We start from the raw sequence: 17174 nt of genomic DNA, 5'->3' as shown, positions 1-17174 counted from the left end.
GTACAACTAAGGTATAAAGATTTTGAAAGATAAATAACTGACCTTTATTGTGAAGGGTAGAACATAAATTTCCATTGAAGGATGATTAAGGTATAACCGGTAAAATCAAAGGAGCAGAAAATGGCCAAAATGACTCAGAGTTTAAAGGGTTAAACAATTAAATAAAGTTCGAAAAATAATGGCGCATGACAGAAGTCATGCATGTAATGTTTACAGCTAACAGACTGTCCTCTTGGAATGGCGGGTTGGATATGTAAGGAGGGCAAACAAATGCCAAAACAATTTAAAACTTTATTTTCACTGATTTCTCATTGGGTGAACAGACAATATTTATGGGTGGACACTGCTCACTCCCTGCCCACCTGTAGCCACACCCCTGCTTAACTTCTTCTGGGGTTCAGCATTTCCCAAAGGAACTGCACACTCAGCCCTCCTAGAACTACCCACACTGGTGCTAGTGCCAACACAATCCTAAAAGGGCACATCCAGTTAACTTTGATCACCATAACACACAGCAGGAGGCCCTGTATATTTTGACAGACATCCCTCCAAACTCCTGCTGAACAGGGATCTTCTCTTAATAAATTAAATACCAGCGTACTTTATATCTCATTGTTTTACTGAACTAGTGACTCATTATAAACATAAAACCAACTCTGCCCAGCAAAGATTTCCAGCTAGGTTCTTGACAGGACTACGTCTGTTGCATTTGGTGCTAGCTTTCTTGATTTTGTCATAGCCACATTGGACCTTCTCCCTATCGTATAGTGCCTCCTACTGTCTAAAATGTTACTTGGGACTTCCTCCACAATGCTTTCCACCTTTATCTTTTTGATAACTTTTTAAGAGCTTTAGATGTGTCAGACTGACAACACATTTGATAAAAACTGTAACTATGTTATTCTCTTTTCGGATCTCCTTCATACTCTGGGGACAGAAGTCTATTCCAGAAAACACTGGAAAAAGACACACCGTCAGTGGGATTGTTGTCTATACCTGGTCCACAGTTCATTATTAATTCAACTGAAATATAGCTATTGGAGAAACTGAAATCAATGATGAAAAAATGAAAAATAATTGCAATTTTGAGGTGGTTGCTAAGAAGAACCATAAGTACAGAGTTGTCATGCATGTGCATCTGAAGGTAACCTTCTGGGCTCATCTGAGGTAAGTGCTACCGCCTTGGGACACCAGGGGACACAATTGCTAACTCTTGTATCTCTCTTATCACCCACAGCTCTGAGAAGATGCCCACTAAGGGCAGTTGACCAGACCCCTTTGAGTCCAGGAACTATAAAAGTGAGGCTCTCCCAAAAAATGGCATTTCAGTCAGGAGGTAACTGCACTGCCTTACAAAGCTCCGATCCTGTGCAAAGACCACTCTCCAGAGCCTGTCACTGTGAAGCCAACAGTTAAAGCCTTAGCTTTTGTTACTTTTGTGCTATCACATGCCTATCATTTTCAGTTTTCTTTTTATAGTTCTAGTAAATAGAGTGGTCTGGTTGGCACCCCATTATTCCATTTGAGTTCTGTCCTTCCCTCGACCAACAGCAGTGTCAAGCAGCAGGAAGACCCTCAAAGGAAAAAAATTACAGGAAGCTGTAAAAGCAGATAAGATCTGAATGAGAGATGAGAGGACGACATGGCCTGTAAAACAAGGAGGGCATCTGAGATGTGCGGACCTTCAGTCACTGGATAGGTGATGTTCTAGAGGTTTAATTAGTGACAGTTCACTAACAGAAGGAGTGAGATCAATCAGCTGCATCACCAAGGTCAAAGACTACAGGTGTCACATATTTTCATAACTATTTCTTGTATTGCCTCGTTTAAGCAGGCATATTTTATCTCAATGTATGAGTTATAGACAAATTCCAAGGATACAAGAGGTAAAAATGTATTAATGCTACATTAGTGATCAGAGAGGCAGAGGAGGCCATAATGGCTAGGGCTATCTGTGAGTCCGACTAGAGTAATGGTGTTAGAAAACAGGTGAAAATGAAAGGAACACTGAGAAATAAACTGCCATGAAACTGACTTCAATTACAGATGGCATAACTGTGGGTGTGTCTGTATTTCTTTAAGAAAAACAAACTGCAGTTACTTTCACTTTCATTTCTGCAGACTGAATGCTTGTTTGTCAGACTGGATCGTCGTCGTCGTCGTTCACGATGACAGCTCGTCCGTCTGCTGATCAGTACTGCTGCTCGGTTTGTCTGGACGTCCTGAAGGAGCCAGTCAGCCTTACATGTGGACACAACTACTGCCTAGACTGCATTAATGGCTACTGGGAAAAATCAGACAAAGAGGGGATCTACAACTGTCCTCAGTGCAATCAAACATTTAATGTGAGGCCTGAGGTTAAAAAAAATGTAATGTTAAAAGATCTTATAGCTCAATTAAACACAACAAATTATGCTGGAGCTGATGATGTGTCATGTGATGCGTGTAACAGGAGAAAACTGAGAGCTGTGAAGACCTGCCTGACTTGCATGGCCTCCTACTGCGAGACCCACCTGCAGCCTCACCAGCAGTCTGAAGCTTTCAAAAGACACAATCTGGAGGAGCCGATCGGAAACCTAGAAGAGAAGCTCTGCATGAAACACCAGAAAGTCCTGGAAAACTTCTGTAGGCTCGATGAGACTTGCATCTGCTTGCTGTGTGCAGCGACTGACCACAAGAGGCACAATTCGGTGACCCTGGAAGAAGAGAGAGCTGAGAAACAGGTGAGGCAAGGATTAGAAAGGGAAAGATTAAACTGGGAAAACTGAACAAAGGAGCAGGAGTCAGAAATGGCAGGGTGCTGATCAGTTCTTCAGGATTTTTGACTATTTCGTTTCTTTTTTAAACTGAGTCCTATAAAATGGCCATGAAGTCTCCTTAATGTAGGCCTCAATGGATCCATCTCTGAAACAGACAAAGCCTAACAGTCAGCCTGTTGGTAGGGGAGCACCAACAAGCCACTTTACCACATAGTCATAGACCCTACAGGGAGGTAATGTTAGATAGTTAATAGTCAACAGTAATTTCTTAAAGTTTTAGAAGAGGTTTTATTACAGACCCCATTTGACACTGATCTAATTATTTAGAAATCGTTATAAAAGTTTTTTACTCCTCAGAGAATGTAGTGGTGGTAATTATTTTGCAGTAATCTAACAGTTCAAAACTTTCCAGTTACTTTGTTAGTTTACATTATGTACGTGGCCATATTGTCAATATTGCCTGTCTGAGAGGCCATTATGGAAGGATATGGACAAACAGGCAACCTGGGCACATTGCTGGTACCTTTCCATCCATAATAATGGAAAGACGAAAGGGGAAAGTTTCCCGGGGTCATGCATTCCCCCATACACAGGGTGGCAGCATCCCTCTGGTGGAACTCCCATTGGTATACCTACTGGGAAAACTGGGAGATGTAGTCCTGGTAGGCAGCCCTGTTAGGGTACTTTAATGCTACCAAGGGGGTCTGCAGAAGAACACTATCTCTACTTTGGAGGTCCTCCTGACCTGATAGTGCTTCAGCCATGCAATGCTGTGGCACCGAAAAAACTCCTGGGTGCAGTATGAAAAAGACTGCTTCACCTCACTGGGTGAGTCGGAGTCAGAAGGTAGTAGACAATGCTTGCTGGGTGAGGAGTATGGAAGGATTGTTAATGTATTGTGCTGTGCGGTGCTCATTAAAGCAAGAGGAAACCAATTAAAGGTATAGTAATAAATAAAAGAAGCCTTTATTGGAGCCCTGTGACTGCACAGTTGTGTCTGAGGTTTTAGGGCATGGAGGTACCCCCTGCACATCACAACATCTTATACAATATTTTTGTCTTGTTCCCAAAGCTGGTTTCTAAAGCTCTGTAAACAAGTACTGTAGCTAGGAGCTAATAAGTAGCCAGACTAATAAGTAGTTCACTTCAGCCTTGTGGTCATGTCGGGCTTAAGGGCAAATACAAGCAAGGACAGAATTGTTGGTACTCCTCCACGAAAAAACAAGAACCCATAATTGTCTCTAAAAAAATTGAAACTGACAAAAGTAATTGGCACCCATCATTTTTTATTGCATATTTAACAAAAAACAAACTTTGCTTTAGAGACCTGATTCAACAGAATTTTTCAAATAATAACACAAATGAAAATGGTATGGACAAAAATGATGGGAGCCTTAGCCTCATATTTTGTTGCACAACCTTTAGAGTTTGCAATCACTACAAACAAATGATTCCTGCAGCTCTCCGTGAGATGCCTGCACCTGTCAACAGGTTGTTTGTCCCACTTTTCCAATAGTCCAATGTTTTGTTCTTAGCAATTCTTGGTGCTTTTAGCTGTGTGTTTTGAGTGATTATCTTGTTGGAGGATCCTTGACTTGTAATTGAGGTGGAGCTTTCTGATGCTGGGCTGTCCATTTTGCTCCAGAATGTCTTGATAGTCTTGAGATTTCAGATGCAAAGTACCCTGTGCCAGACACAGTAAAGAAACCCCAAAACATAACTGGGCCTCCTCCATGTTTTGCAGTAGATGCTTCCATTGAGCCCACTGTAATCCAAAAAGCTACTGATGGTGTGATCAGACCCTGACGGCCCTTGACTTTGGAATTCTGCTTGTACCACTTTGGAAGTTGTCCTTGTCTTTTTGCCTGCCATTCTCACTGTCATTCTGCCCATTCTAAGGTCGATTTTCCTCTTGCAGCTGCGTCCATGAAGGTTGGTTACTGGCCAACCTTAAACCTTCAACTTCTTTATAAAATTAGCAACTGTTGTCACAGGAATAACAAGCTGCTTGGATATGGTCTTCAAGCCTTTGCCTTTAACATGCTTGTCTGTCATTTTCTTTCTGATCTCCTCTCACAACTCTCTCCTTTGCTTTGTGTGGTCCATGTTCGGTGTGGGACACATGATGGTACTAAACAGCAGGGTGATGACTTGTCTCCATTTAAATAGACTGACTAACTGATTGCACAATCTGAGACACATGATACAATTCAAGAAAACAGCAGTTTGAAAAATCGCTCGAATCCAATTATTTAGAATCTTTTCTAGGAATACCATCAAATGTGTCCAGGCCATTTTAGAATATCTTTGTAGAATAAGCAATACTTGATCACCTTTCATACTTGCTTTGCTTTATTCGATGACATATCAAAGGCCTGCAGGTATACAGGAGACAATCACTTTTCATTTCTCCGCTTTTGAAGCATGCAGCACTTTTTCAATGAGCTGGGAGGGCACCAACAAATTTATCCATCTCTGAGTTAAACAGTAATAATTACCACCAAGCTCTTTTTACAAACTTATTGCAGTGATAAAAACATGTTCAGCTGTTTAAACTCATCGCTCATACCCATTTCTCTTCACGCTTGAAAATTGCTTTAGCAGCTCTCAGCTTACCTTCTTCATGTGAAACCAATTACTGCTGAAAATTACATGAACAACCTATGTAGTTTGCACGCAGAACCAATATAATTGACACATTAAGCTGCAAAAGTGTATGTACACATAACCAGCATGTTCTGCAAATGTACCGAATACAATGTACACCTAAAACCAGCATACTATGCTTGTGACATCGGCATTATACACACTTAAAACCAATTCAGGACTCACATGTTATTGATCAAGTATGTACAGTTCATGCGTGAAACTGATATATTACCCACTTGAAACCAGTATTAGGCCTGCATGAAACCATCATGGTGCAGACACAAAACCATTACAATATGTTAACAGACCAGTAGTATATGAATGCAAGCCAGTAAAACAATGTACCCGACTCAGAGATATACCAGTGCAAGCCAATATGCAAATGAGTAGTATACATATACAGATCAATATAGTTCATACAGAAACCAATAACACCTAGACGAACTCATAGAGTTTATATGAATTAAACCAGCATTGTACACATGCAAACAACCTGCAAAATGATAGTAAATACTTATAAACCAATAGTGTGAACATGTAAACCAATGCCTTTTTATAAAAAGTCCCAAATGTATTATTGATTAAAGGACTCTGTCTCTCCATTACATAAATACAGGGCAATTGACTATATGAATGTAATAACAGACCTTTGCCAAACAATATAAAAATACAAAACTCAAAACAACCGGTGGATAGTGTGACCTCCGGGGTGTGCCATCGAGCACCCAATGCCCAGACACAACCACACCAATCCCAGAATCAACAAAAAGAAAGAACAAAAAAAGAGAACAAAATGAAGGAGGAGGAAAGGCCATTTTACTGGGAGCTGATTTTTTTTTCAAAATGCGCAACCTCAAACCAGCAGTACACATTTACTGGATCTCTCTGTTTGACCGCAAATTTGGGATAACCATGGGGGTGACCTCCAAAAATCAAATGTACTTTGTGGACTGTAAGAGGTGTTCCAGCTCCCCTAACACCTGACACAAAGGCTCAGGCACAAATTTAAAATGAATGAAAGAGTTTAATTGTGGGACACTGTTGTAGAAAGGGTCTCCCACACCACAACTACAACACAAGACACAAGCAGCACACTGCAATTCCCTCTTTCTGTCTTCTTCTCTCAGTTACTGCCTCCTCCACTCGTCATGCAAACTTCATCTCCTTCTCCCTACTCTGGCTCTTTGATCTGTGGCAGGCAGTTTGTTTTTTATTGTTTCTGAAAGTACTTCTGTTCTTCCCCAAAGCTTAGCCCAGGTGAACTTCCGGGTAAGGCTGCAGTCCCACACAATAGGGCTCCCTAGTCTCTGCAGCACTCTCTGGCAGCACACACTGAACCCAACAGAGTTGAAGAACTCCAATTCCCATGGTGCCCTGTGAGAATCTGTGGTACCACCACAACCCAGGGTGGCTGCCTTCTGGCGGTCCAGTGAAGATAATGTGCTATGTATGCGATCTCCCCCAGTCTTTCCTGGCTGAAGGCACAGGAAAGTTGTGTCCCTCACAACTTATTAAAGTATGAGGTAAGACACTGCCATTAAAAGGTGTAAATGACATGATGTAAAATTCTGAGTTTAGAAACAGCTTTGTGATTAATGCCCCAGCCTCAGAGTGTACACCAAGACCACAAGATGCAGGTTTTGTTAATTTGTACAGGATAAAGAAAACTCTGATATTTTGCATTCTCAGAGTCTGTACAAGTCAAGTCAAGTCAAGTTGGGGAGCATGCAATGGTACAGTGCATTGCCGCACCCACCACATGACAAAAAAACTTGGGATTCTGGTTAGCAACCTCCCAGGCAGACACGGTCCAGTCCCTCTCTACGGAAATAACCCTCTATCTTCTGCAGCCAGGTGTTACATGGGCATCCCCTTGGCCTTGTCCAGCCACTCGGGTCCTCAACAATGCGGATCCTGTGAGCCGGATCACCCTTGGGGAGTCGCGCCACATGTCCGTAGTGCCGTAACTGACACTCCCTCACAATGCAGGTAATGTGCCTCATTCAGGACTCCATGGTCAACTGCTTGTTTGACAATAAGTCATATCAACAGTACCTAAGGATTCTCTGAAGAGACACAGTACCAAAGGAGTCCAGTCTTCGTCTCAGGTCACTGGATAGTGTCCATTTCTCGCAACCATATAGCAATCCGGGAAGCACAAGGACTCTAAAGACTTGGACATTCGTCCTTTTGCAGAGATATCAGGAGCACCCCTTTCCAGCGACCTTATAACCACTGATGCTCTCTCAATCCGTCTACTGACTTAATAGGAAGAGTCACCAGAGACATGAATGTCACTGCTGAGGTAAGTAAACCTCTCAACAAGACAAAGAGAGTGTAAAGATTTGGAGCAGCCATAGGTATATAATTGAAAACCACAAAATAACAAAATGAGTAATGTTCATTTCAAAATAACGTCTTTTCAGATTGAAGTCTAGTAGTAAACTGCAAACAGATGGCAGTGGAGCCGGTTGAAAGGACAATGGAGAGGAAGAAGCAGGTCCAAGCGACCAGAAACCAAAAGTGTTGTCATGCCTTGTCTTGCTGTCGATCATCAGGTCTGAAGGTGATAAAAGAGGATAGACATTAGGAGACAGTGCCAACCCTTGTTTAGGGGTGGAACTACAGTCAGATAAGCCCTTAGGTTGTTTACCAATCACAGGTATGTGAAACCTCTCAGGCCAAAGGTTTTTCATTGATACATTCAGATATTGAAGCACATCTACTTTCAAGATTTTGAAATCTTCAAATACAAATTTTCATTTTTACTAGCTTTTTATCCTTTGTCTGTTTTCTTCTGATTTGGAGTTACAGGTTTACTTTTCATCAGGTGCGTGTCTAATGTGAAGCACTAGTTTTGTAAATAATGTCTTTTATTTCTTTCAACACTACTGGCAAAATCTCATGGGGTCTGGGTGTTTTATTTATCTTTAATACACCAAGGGCCCAAAGCACACCAAAATCCCAGATTTTAAAATCCTCAAATGCAAATCTTCAAGTTTACTTCTCCCAGATGCAGCCGATTTATAGGATTTCTTCTCTCCGCTCCTCACCCATCTTTTCCTTGTTTCTCTTTCACACAGTGTCATATGGAGAGCAGAATGGAGGAAATTAAAATAAGAATTGAGGAGAAAGAGAAGAAACTGGAGGAGATGAAGGAGACAGTTATGAGAATTCAGGTGAGTCTTTTGTCAGGTTTAGACAGTACTATGTAACTGAGCATTAGATGATGTATTATCATGGTATGTCCCTCTGCTTACCCTTTACCTAGGGGTAAGTGTACTCATCAGATTCGTTACTGGGACGGACAACATATAATGTTTTAAAGATATCTCAGACCTAAATATTACTTTTGGTCTCCAAGGATACATTTAAACATACAAAGGCTCAGCATCCTTGACTATAGGCCATTTATCAGCCAAGAATACCTTACTTTACATACTGTTCCCTACTATGGGGCGGAGCTCTCACTCTCAGCCTTAATAAACCTCACAGCACAGAGCATATGGCAAATCTCCGGCTGCTCCAGGTGCTCAAAGAAATCTACCTTATTACTTCAATCACTCTAGACATTAAGACAAAACATAGAAAGTTAAGAGCAGCGTGCTATTTATTACAGGAAAAATAATACCAGTAGAACAAAGAATAATAGAAAATAGGACTGATAGTAAAGTCTGGATATACAGTATATAGTGCTTAGAAAAAGCTTACATAAAAGTAAAGATGACAAGTATGAATGTCGCAGGCGGCTTGTGATCTCACACTTGTAGTTATTTATGAGATTCTTTCCTGATGATCAGATGGAAACGGCCTCATGTTGCCGGCACCCTCTTCTAACGTCGCTCTGTTCTCTTCTTATGAACGTCTTTGTCTCTTCTTTTTCCTCCCTACTATGTCGCTCTTCTGATGAGGCATATTTATTATAAAATTCTACCAGGGGGTCTTGCAAGATGTAATTGTTAGATATTCTGTTTGGCTGGCTATCAATATGATGAATGAATTCACTGTCCGTTTTCCCAAACAATAAAACTTTTTGATGTTGCCTGAGGTATCGGCATGTCTTCCTTTCCCAGGCTGTAAAATAATTTATCTCCTTGTTGTCCCAGATGCCCATGTTATAAACTAATCAATATCCTTAGGCACCAGCATGTCTTCCTTTCTTTGTTGGAACAGCTGTTTTAAAAGTGATTTGCAACTAGGAAGAGGACATGCTTTGATTTGTCCTGACTGTAGTTGTTGTAGCAGTTGTCTTGAGCAAAATAAAATGAAAATATAAACCAAAATGTACAGATTTTGTACCCCACAACAGATGACTACTGTCAAGTGTGCTGTGAAATGAGTACAAAATTTAAAATCAGCATTTTTAGAAATAATTTACTTTGAGCCGATGTTTAATAATCCATGAAATAATGATGGGACCTGACTAGTGTGGAAATGCACAATGATTCAAAGAATTACACAAATTCACAATGTGTCCCTAAAGCTGAACAAAGACTCATGTCTCATTCTTTGTCATGACTGAATGCTCCCACATGTCTGTCTGAGATTGTGTCATATTGTTCACAATGATCTATGATAGTTCTCTCCCAGACAAATTCTTGCCTGTGCTTTTTCTCCAACAAAGAATAGGAAGTGAAAGAATCTTCAGAAATGTATGGGTGGACTTGATAAGATTATGAAGCCATCAGCATGACTTCCCCTTGGCTTTTGTGACCATTAATTTGGCAGATGGAAGCCGATTTTCTATGCTGTTTAAAGAAAATGCTGCTGGAATGATATTATATGTTGTTCTAATCAGAGCTCTGCAGAAAGAGAAGTGCAGGAATATGAGGAGACCTTCAAGTCTGTACTGGAGTCCATTGAGAAACTGAGGTCAGAAGTCATTGATGTTATTAGAGGTCATGAGAGGAGGGAAGTGAGGAGGGCTGAAAAGTTCATGGATCAAGTGGAGAAGGATATCGTGGAGCTAAAGATAAGAGGTGCTGAAATGGCTGAGCTTTTACAGACAGGAGACCATATTCACTTCCTAAAGGTAAGATGGCTAATCTACAGGACACCAGCAAGCTTGTTTGACAAGCAAGCCTTTGTCTTCATGTTCTTTCTTATTCTGTCTATGTTTTCTTTATGTAGATGTTCCCATCTCTGTGTGTTCCACCTGAAGATGAAGAAATTGTTCTTAGCAGTGATTTCCTTCCGGAAACTTTGAGAGCAAGCCTCTCTGATCTGAAGGAGAGTCTTGAGGAGGTTAGCGCCTGGGAGTTTGTGAACACAAGTGTATTTCTTTTTCCCTCTTCTGCTGTTAACAATCCAGATTACACCCTGAGGAATCAGAGAATTACAGCACAACTTTTAAAATGTAAGTCTCCATTTGCTGTTCTTCAAGGTTTTCATAATTTTACTGAAAAGGGGCAGATAGTTTCATAATGCTTAATGTATCAAAGATATACCCATTTTGACCATTTCTTATGTAGAGACAAGGGAAGTAAAAAAAAAAGAGTTGGAGCTAAAACCTTCTTAAAGTGATAGATTCTATTATGAGAAATGTCTTAGAAACTATTGTGAATAACTATAAAACCAGGAGATGGTTTCTTAGTCAAAGATTTAGTCAGGGATAGCAATGGGTCAAAACCTAGAGATCAGATGTTTTGCTTTTTTATTGTACTGTACTCACAAGATTAAATAGTTCCAGAATCTGTGATAAACGTTTATTACTTCTAATTTTCATTGATTGTCATAAGAATATTTCAGAAACATAGAAGAGCTATTTTCTAAAATTGAAATATTTGTTGCTTTAAGATGGATGAACAGATATTGTGAACTAGACGCTATATAGTGCTCGACCAGGCACAGATTCACACTGAGGCACGTTTATAAAGAACACAAAAGTTTATTTTCTTCTTCACCCGTGAGGCATGTCTTCCCCGTGAACCCCACAGGCATAACACAGTCCCAAGCACAGTAACACAAACCAAACACTCTTTCTCTGGCACCACCACTCCTCCCAGGCAACCTTGTCCTCTTCCTCCCGATTCTGACCCTGAGTGGTGGTTGCTGGCCCTTTTTATAGCCCACCCAGAAGTGCTCCAGGTGCTTGATCACCTGCTTCTGATTGCACCTGCAGGTGGGGCTGTAGAGTGGTCCAGGCCGGCTCAGGGACCCATGCAGCACCCCCTGGAGGCCACCCCAGATCCCAACAGGGCTGTGGAAAACTCTATCTCCCATGAAGCCCTGTGGGAAACTGAGGCACCATCCTCAGCCAGAGAGGCTGCCATCAAGCATCCCGGGGGAGGTATTGAGCAGTACATGATTGCTCCCCCAGAACAATTGTAGAAGGGGCATCCCGGCTGGCCAACCGCCACAATATACAGTATTTTAGGCCTGTGGACAGGTAAATAATTTTGCAGTCTTGAGTCCCAAAAGTGTTGGGGTGTCAATGGGTTCGCCTCTTTTAATTCTCAAACAATTATAACTTAAAATCAGTGCTCAAGTGCACTAAATAAATAAATAGAGCAGCTTCCTTGGCTTCATTGAAGAGTTAGGCTCTTGAGAGCAGAAGCTCTATCCTTTTATCATGTTTGGATCCAACAGAGACACAGACATCAGGAGAGTTTGGACTTTAATAGACCTGCTGCTGTCAAGGGCAAAGTTACTTCCCTCAAGGGACATCTCCTCGCTGCTGCAGAGGAGGAGAGAAAAGACAAGGCTGTTGGTGACAGAGCCCCCTCTCACTCCAATGAGGATTTGTGTACCTGTGTTGAGCCAGAAAAGTGTTCCTCTAACATACACGTGTAACAGGCTTTTGTTTCATGTTCAGACTGGTGTTCCATTGGATCCCATTTTAAACTGTCTGAACAGGCACAATATTATTTTTTTAATTAATAAAAAATGTTTCACTTAAGATCACAACCTTCCAGATTATATACAGTATCTGACTGTGAAAAAATAATTTTGATTTGAAAAAATACCAAATTTATTCTTAAACCTCATGATCTCCCCATAAGATATAAAACCTCAAATGACATTGATGGTCCAGTGGATGTCCTGATCTACAATCTCATTTACATTTCCAGATGACTAACAAAATAAGAGTACCAGATCTTCTAACCTTGTCCACTTGGAAAGCACATCCATTCTGACAGACTGACCTCTCCGTTATAATCCGGTCACCATTCCTATATCCCGTTTATGCATGGTGATGGTTTGTTGTTCACATTCATGTCAGAGTGCATAACACAAAATAACATTTTTTATTAAATTCTGCTGATCAGCTGGAATTCATATCATGACCAGTGACATATTTAGCTCAGCAGACTGTTAGACATGACTTTAAAAGATGAAGTATTCATTATTGTGAATTTTAAACTCATATTTAGACCCCAAATTCATTCTGACATTCCATTTCTAATTCGTTCTTAATTATTTGTCCATTTGAACAATAAACAACAATTTAGAGGGAAGGAGAAGAAAGATAGTTAAAAGTGTAGGTGATAGAAATGGGATTCTCCTTGTTATAATCAGCACTGCCAGGTTTTTAAATTATTTTTATTATTTGTTATTATTTTGTTTGGGTGCAAAAAATTACTATAGCATCAAGTGTTTTTCAAAAGATAAAGATATTTGGACAGATGACAGGAATTGAAATTGTAATAGTAACAAAATGTCTTCATATTGGTGGCGTTGTAAGTCAGACCTGACATTGAAGCTTGTCAGGCCCTTGCATTCAGTTTTGGGTTTGACAATCCAGTCGTCACATCTTCAAAACCCACATTGGCTGCTATTTCCTTTCCTTTTCTTTTTTATTTTCTTGAATTCACATAAATTGCGTTTCAAATTCAACCAAAAAGTTTTCTTCTGCTTTATACTGTCTCTTCCATTCTTTTCTTTTAAATTCTTTCATATTCTGTCTTGTATCCCTTGTTCTTCCTATTGCTTCTACATAGTAGTCCTCCATATCCCCTTTCCCTTCCTCATCCTCCTCCTCACTCCCTTTTTCAATCTCTCCATTCTCTCGCTGCTTTTTTCTAAGTTCTTCCTCTTTCTCTGTTTCCTCTCTTTTCTAAGGTCTCCTGTCATTATCCTAAACTTTTCCCCATTTTTTGTTCTTCCTCATTTTTTTGTTGTTGTCACACATCACTATCTCTTCCTCTTCCTCCTTGACCCCATGTATCTCCTCTCTGTAGATGTCACTCAAATCCCGAGGTCTACTTCTCATTATTTCTCCTTTCTCTCTGGTCCTCGGTCTGCTGATGACAGCTCTCTTATTTGACCCCAGGCTCACTTCTTCCTTTCCCTTTTCTATTCCCCCATGATGCTTTCATTCTTAAGTTCCCCATTCAGAGCTCCACCCTGACCTCAGGTTGCCTGATGTGATTCCACCTGACTGTACAGAATGAGTCCACATGACCACTCCAGCTCTTCAGCACAAGTCTGACTCCAGTTATTTTAATGATCTCAGATCTTTGATATCAAGTTGACATCACAGCAGTCTTGTTACATTGGGGCATTAATGTTATTAATGAAATTCTTTGTGCTTGCTGCTATTTTTTCCTCAGGTTCATTTCTCACGTTTCACAATGCCAACAGATTTCTTCACTCTTTTTCTTCTCTGTCCATTCAGACTCCTGTTGGATCACCTTGGACCCTAACTCAGCACACAGATGCCTCTGCTTGTCTGAAGAGAACAGGAAAGTGACACGTGTGGGTACAGTGACCCCATATCATGATCATCCTGACAGATTTGACTTCTGGCCCCATGTTCTGTGCAGAGAGGCTCTGAGTGGGACCCGCTGTTACTGGGAGGTCGAGTGGAGTGGAGAGTGGACTGAGATTGGAGTCATGTATAAAGGAATCGACAGGAAAGGATGGAGTAAAGAGTGTCGCCTTGGATTCAATGACAAGTCCTGGAGTCTGTGCTGCTCTGATTTCAGTTACTCTGCCTGGCACAATAACATGAAGACTGAAATCAGTGCCCCCTACAGTCATAAAATAGGTGTGTATCTGGACTGCCTGGCTGGCTCTCTGTCATTTTATAGCATCTCAGACATAATGAACCTCCTATACAGGTTCAAGACCACCTTCACTGAGCCACTGTATGTGGGGTTTGCGGTTGGATGGGACTCCAGTGTGACAATCTGCCTCTGAATTAGTTTGACCAGTGATTGGTGCCATATGAAGTTCAAGTAATTTCTTCAGGAAAACAGGGTATCTTGTTAGCATTTCTTTTCTGGACTTGGCTGATACAAAATAGTAGCTTGATATAGTGCTCTTATCAAATGAATATTTCTGCTAAAATGAATTGAAGCATTGATAGAAATATGCCAGAAATATAAAAGACCAGACCAACATGTCTAAATCACAGTGTTTATAATCTATATATATATAAAATCCAGTGGCGGACCGTGCATTTCACACCTAGGCCTTCAGTAGTGCTCCATCTGAATCAACCCGCCCCTCAAAAACTAATTTATGGTTATAAAAACCATCTTAATATGCAGAAATACAGTATAAAGAGCCGTTGCATCGCAGATAGATAACTCCTATAGCCACAATAAATGCCTTTATTGAATAGACAAACCAGGGGTGAACAAGTTCCTTTCTACTGCAGCTACAGCCTGCGGCACACATAAAAAACATCAATAATAACTCATGAACTTGCAATATTATTTAGGAAAATCGCAACATTTTACTCACCAAAAATTCGGATTATTTGTAAACAAAATCCATCCTCCTGTCTTTCCTCAAAAACAGTTCAATTACTTTGTCATACAGATTATCCATCTGTTTCAGTTCCATCACGAAGTCCCTTTCTATCGCCATTGAGCTAATGCTGAAAGTCGAACCTGCCCTGTCGTATTTCTGGCTTAAGTTTTAATTTGCTTTAGGGCTGAAAATGTCCGCTCGACAGAAGCATTGGACATGGGAATGGTCACCAGCAAACATACCAATGTGTACAGCTGCCCCATGAGGCTCTCATTCATACACCATCCTATCCAATCAACGGGTCTGAATACGGTGACGTTGCCGTACGCCTGCTAGAGGGCCCTAGTGAAACCAACTCAAAATCTGATTGGTTGAAGCAACAGTTTAATCGGCATCTATTTTGTGTTAGAGGGCCTGCAGAACGGATTGTGAAGGCCTCCTGGCAGACTTCTTTGACTTTGACCCTGCCTGGCAACAAATGATGGCTGAAATGTGATTGGTTAAATGCTTTAATATGAAAATACATGTCTGGAAGCAGCACAGCCATCGGAAAAGCTATGAAAGGAAGCGGACAGACTATTTGGAATTATTTAATAAGTATTCATGGACAAAATATAATTAACATCAGTTTGTGATTCAGATATTTTTTAGACCAGCAGAGAAGGCCTTGCAGGCCCTGACGGCCCGCCACTGATAAAATCCAACGTCTGCCTGGCAGTCTGTATGTCTGTCCTCTTTTCACAAGAGAACTAATTAACGGATTTAAATCGGATTTTTTTCTAGAATATGTTTCAACATTCTGGTTGATTTTGTGACTTCTCTCATCGCACTTAGAATCATAATTCATTTGCAGAAGCGATTTATTTACGCTAATCCGAGACAGAGCTGCAGGCCGAGGGGAGGAGGAAGCGTGACGTCAGGGGTAGGGAGCCATGCAGGGCCCTCCTCACTGTCCTGTTACACTTCTACGTTGGCAGAGTCATGCGGGGGCGGCTAGTAAAAGATATATGGAGTCATAGAAAAGGTTTTAAGAAGAAAAAAAGTGGAATATGCAAGATAATAAACCAGTGTTAATGCCACATAGTGCCTTTCTCTGTAAGAGAGAAAATAAAATGCAAATTGATAAATCAAAGAAGAAGACAAAGAAGGAAAGAATTAAGAGCAGAGAGACAAAAAAGAAAAAATGAAAAGTCATCTTGAAGAGAATTAGCCTTCCAATGTCGTATGAACAATGGCCACCAGAAGGTGCAAGTGCACTGCATAGTAATCCTCGGGTGGTGTTTTCTTTCAATCTGAAGGGAGTACTAGGGTGATGTACTATGTTAGCCATTATGAATGAAGTGAAAGGTCAAGCAAAATGACACATTTTATTGGCACTACAATCTGAAGGGACAAAAGGAAAATCTACAGGGGACCTAAATAAGATGTGTTGGGCTTTATGGGAAGAAATGGAACTGCAACTTACAAAAGAGGTCAATATAACTGAGTAAGCAACAGTCTGGGTGACTGTTTGGAAACATATACATATACATTATGTTCATATACCTGAATGCTTTTGTTTTTCCTTTTCATGTTCTCTGATTTTTAGAAGGACACTGGATATACATACACTAAATAGTCCAATATGACTTCTGCACTCTGTCCTTCAAAGATGGCAGATGGCAATACGGTGGAAAGATGAAACACTCTTAAGTCTGTATTGGTCATCCATTTTTTATGTATGTGAACAGTAAATGTATAGAAGGGACCGAGTAAGAGACATGCTCAATAAATATAACCAGAAATTAAAAATAACTATTTGATAGTTGTGATTTGTGAGCCTGATTGTTTATGCAGCTGATGTAGGGGCAGTAGTTTCAAGCAAGGATTTTGGCTCATTAAAGTAGGTCTGACCCATCACTTTCAGGCAGAAATCATGAGTGATAGAGCAAGTGCACTGTGCACAAATGTGGGGAAAAGGTGCTATTTGGGTCTTAGAAGAGCTCAGTTCACAAATAACATAGTTCAGATGGTAGCTGTCCATACCTGGCAAGTTTCATAAAAAGCTTACTAAATGTGCAAAATGTG

The 17174-nt window shown here is 40.7% G+C and overlaps 1 protein-coding gene across 1 annotated transcript; it reads left to right on the top strand.

The window, feature by feature from the left end:
- Nucleotides 1-2106: 2106 nt before the first annotated feature.
- Nucleotides 2107-16912, top strand: LOC127525805 (tripartite motif-containing protein 16-like). Its single transcript, XM_028822505.2, has 5 exons — nucleotides 2107-2723; nucleotides 8492-8587; nucleotides 10207-10440; nucleotides 10539-10764; nucleotides 14026-16912. Exons 1-5 carry the CDS (start codon nucleotides 2127-2129, stop codon nucleotides 14547-14549), a joined length of 1677 nt encoding a protein of 558 aa, XP_028678338.1. The 5' UTR covers nucleotides 2107-2126; the 3' UTR covers nucleotides 14550-16912.
- Nucleotides 16913-17174: the final 262 nt, after the last annotated feature.

The sequence above is a fragment of the Erpetoichthys calabaricus genome, chromosome 1 (genome assembly GCF_900747795.2).
Source record: "Erpetoichthys calabaricus chromosome 1, fErpCal1.3, whole genome shotgun sequence".
Lineage (NCBI taxonomy): Eukaryota > Metazoa > Chordata > Cladistia > Polypteriformes > Polypteridae > Erpetoichthys > Erpetoichthys calabaricus.
The sequence above is the reverse complement of the archived record's forward strand: the minus strand, read 5'-3'. Positions and strand labels throughout refer to the sequence as shown.

Bases quoted from the DNA above. Each gene is read 5' to 3' on its own strand.
- LOC127525805 (XM_028822505.2), top strand. From the start codon at position 2,127: ATGCTTGTTTGTCAGACTGGATCGTCGTCGTCGTCGTTCACGATGACA. The intron at 8,588-10,206 runs GTGAGTCTTTTG...TGTTCTAATCAG, and splicing joins AGACAGTTATGAGAATTCAG to AGCTCTGCAGAAAGAGAAGT. The intron at 10,765-14,025 runs GTAAGTCTCCAT...CTGTCCATTCAG, and splicing joins TACAGCACAACTTTTAAAAT to ACTCCTGTTGGATCACCTTG.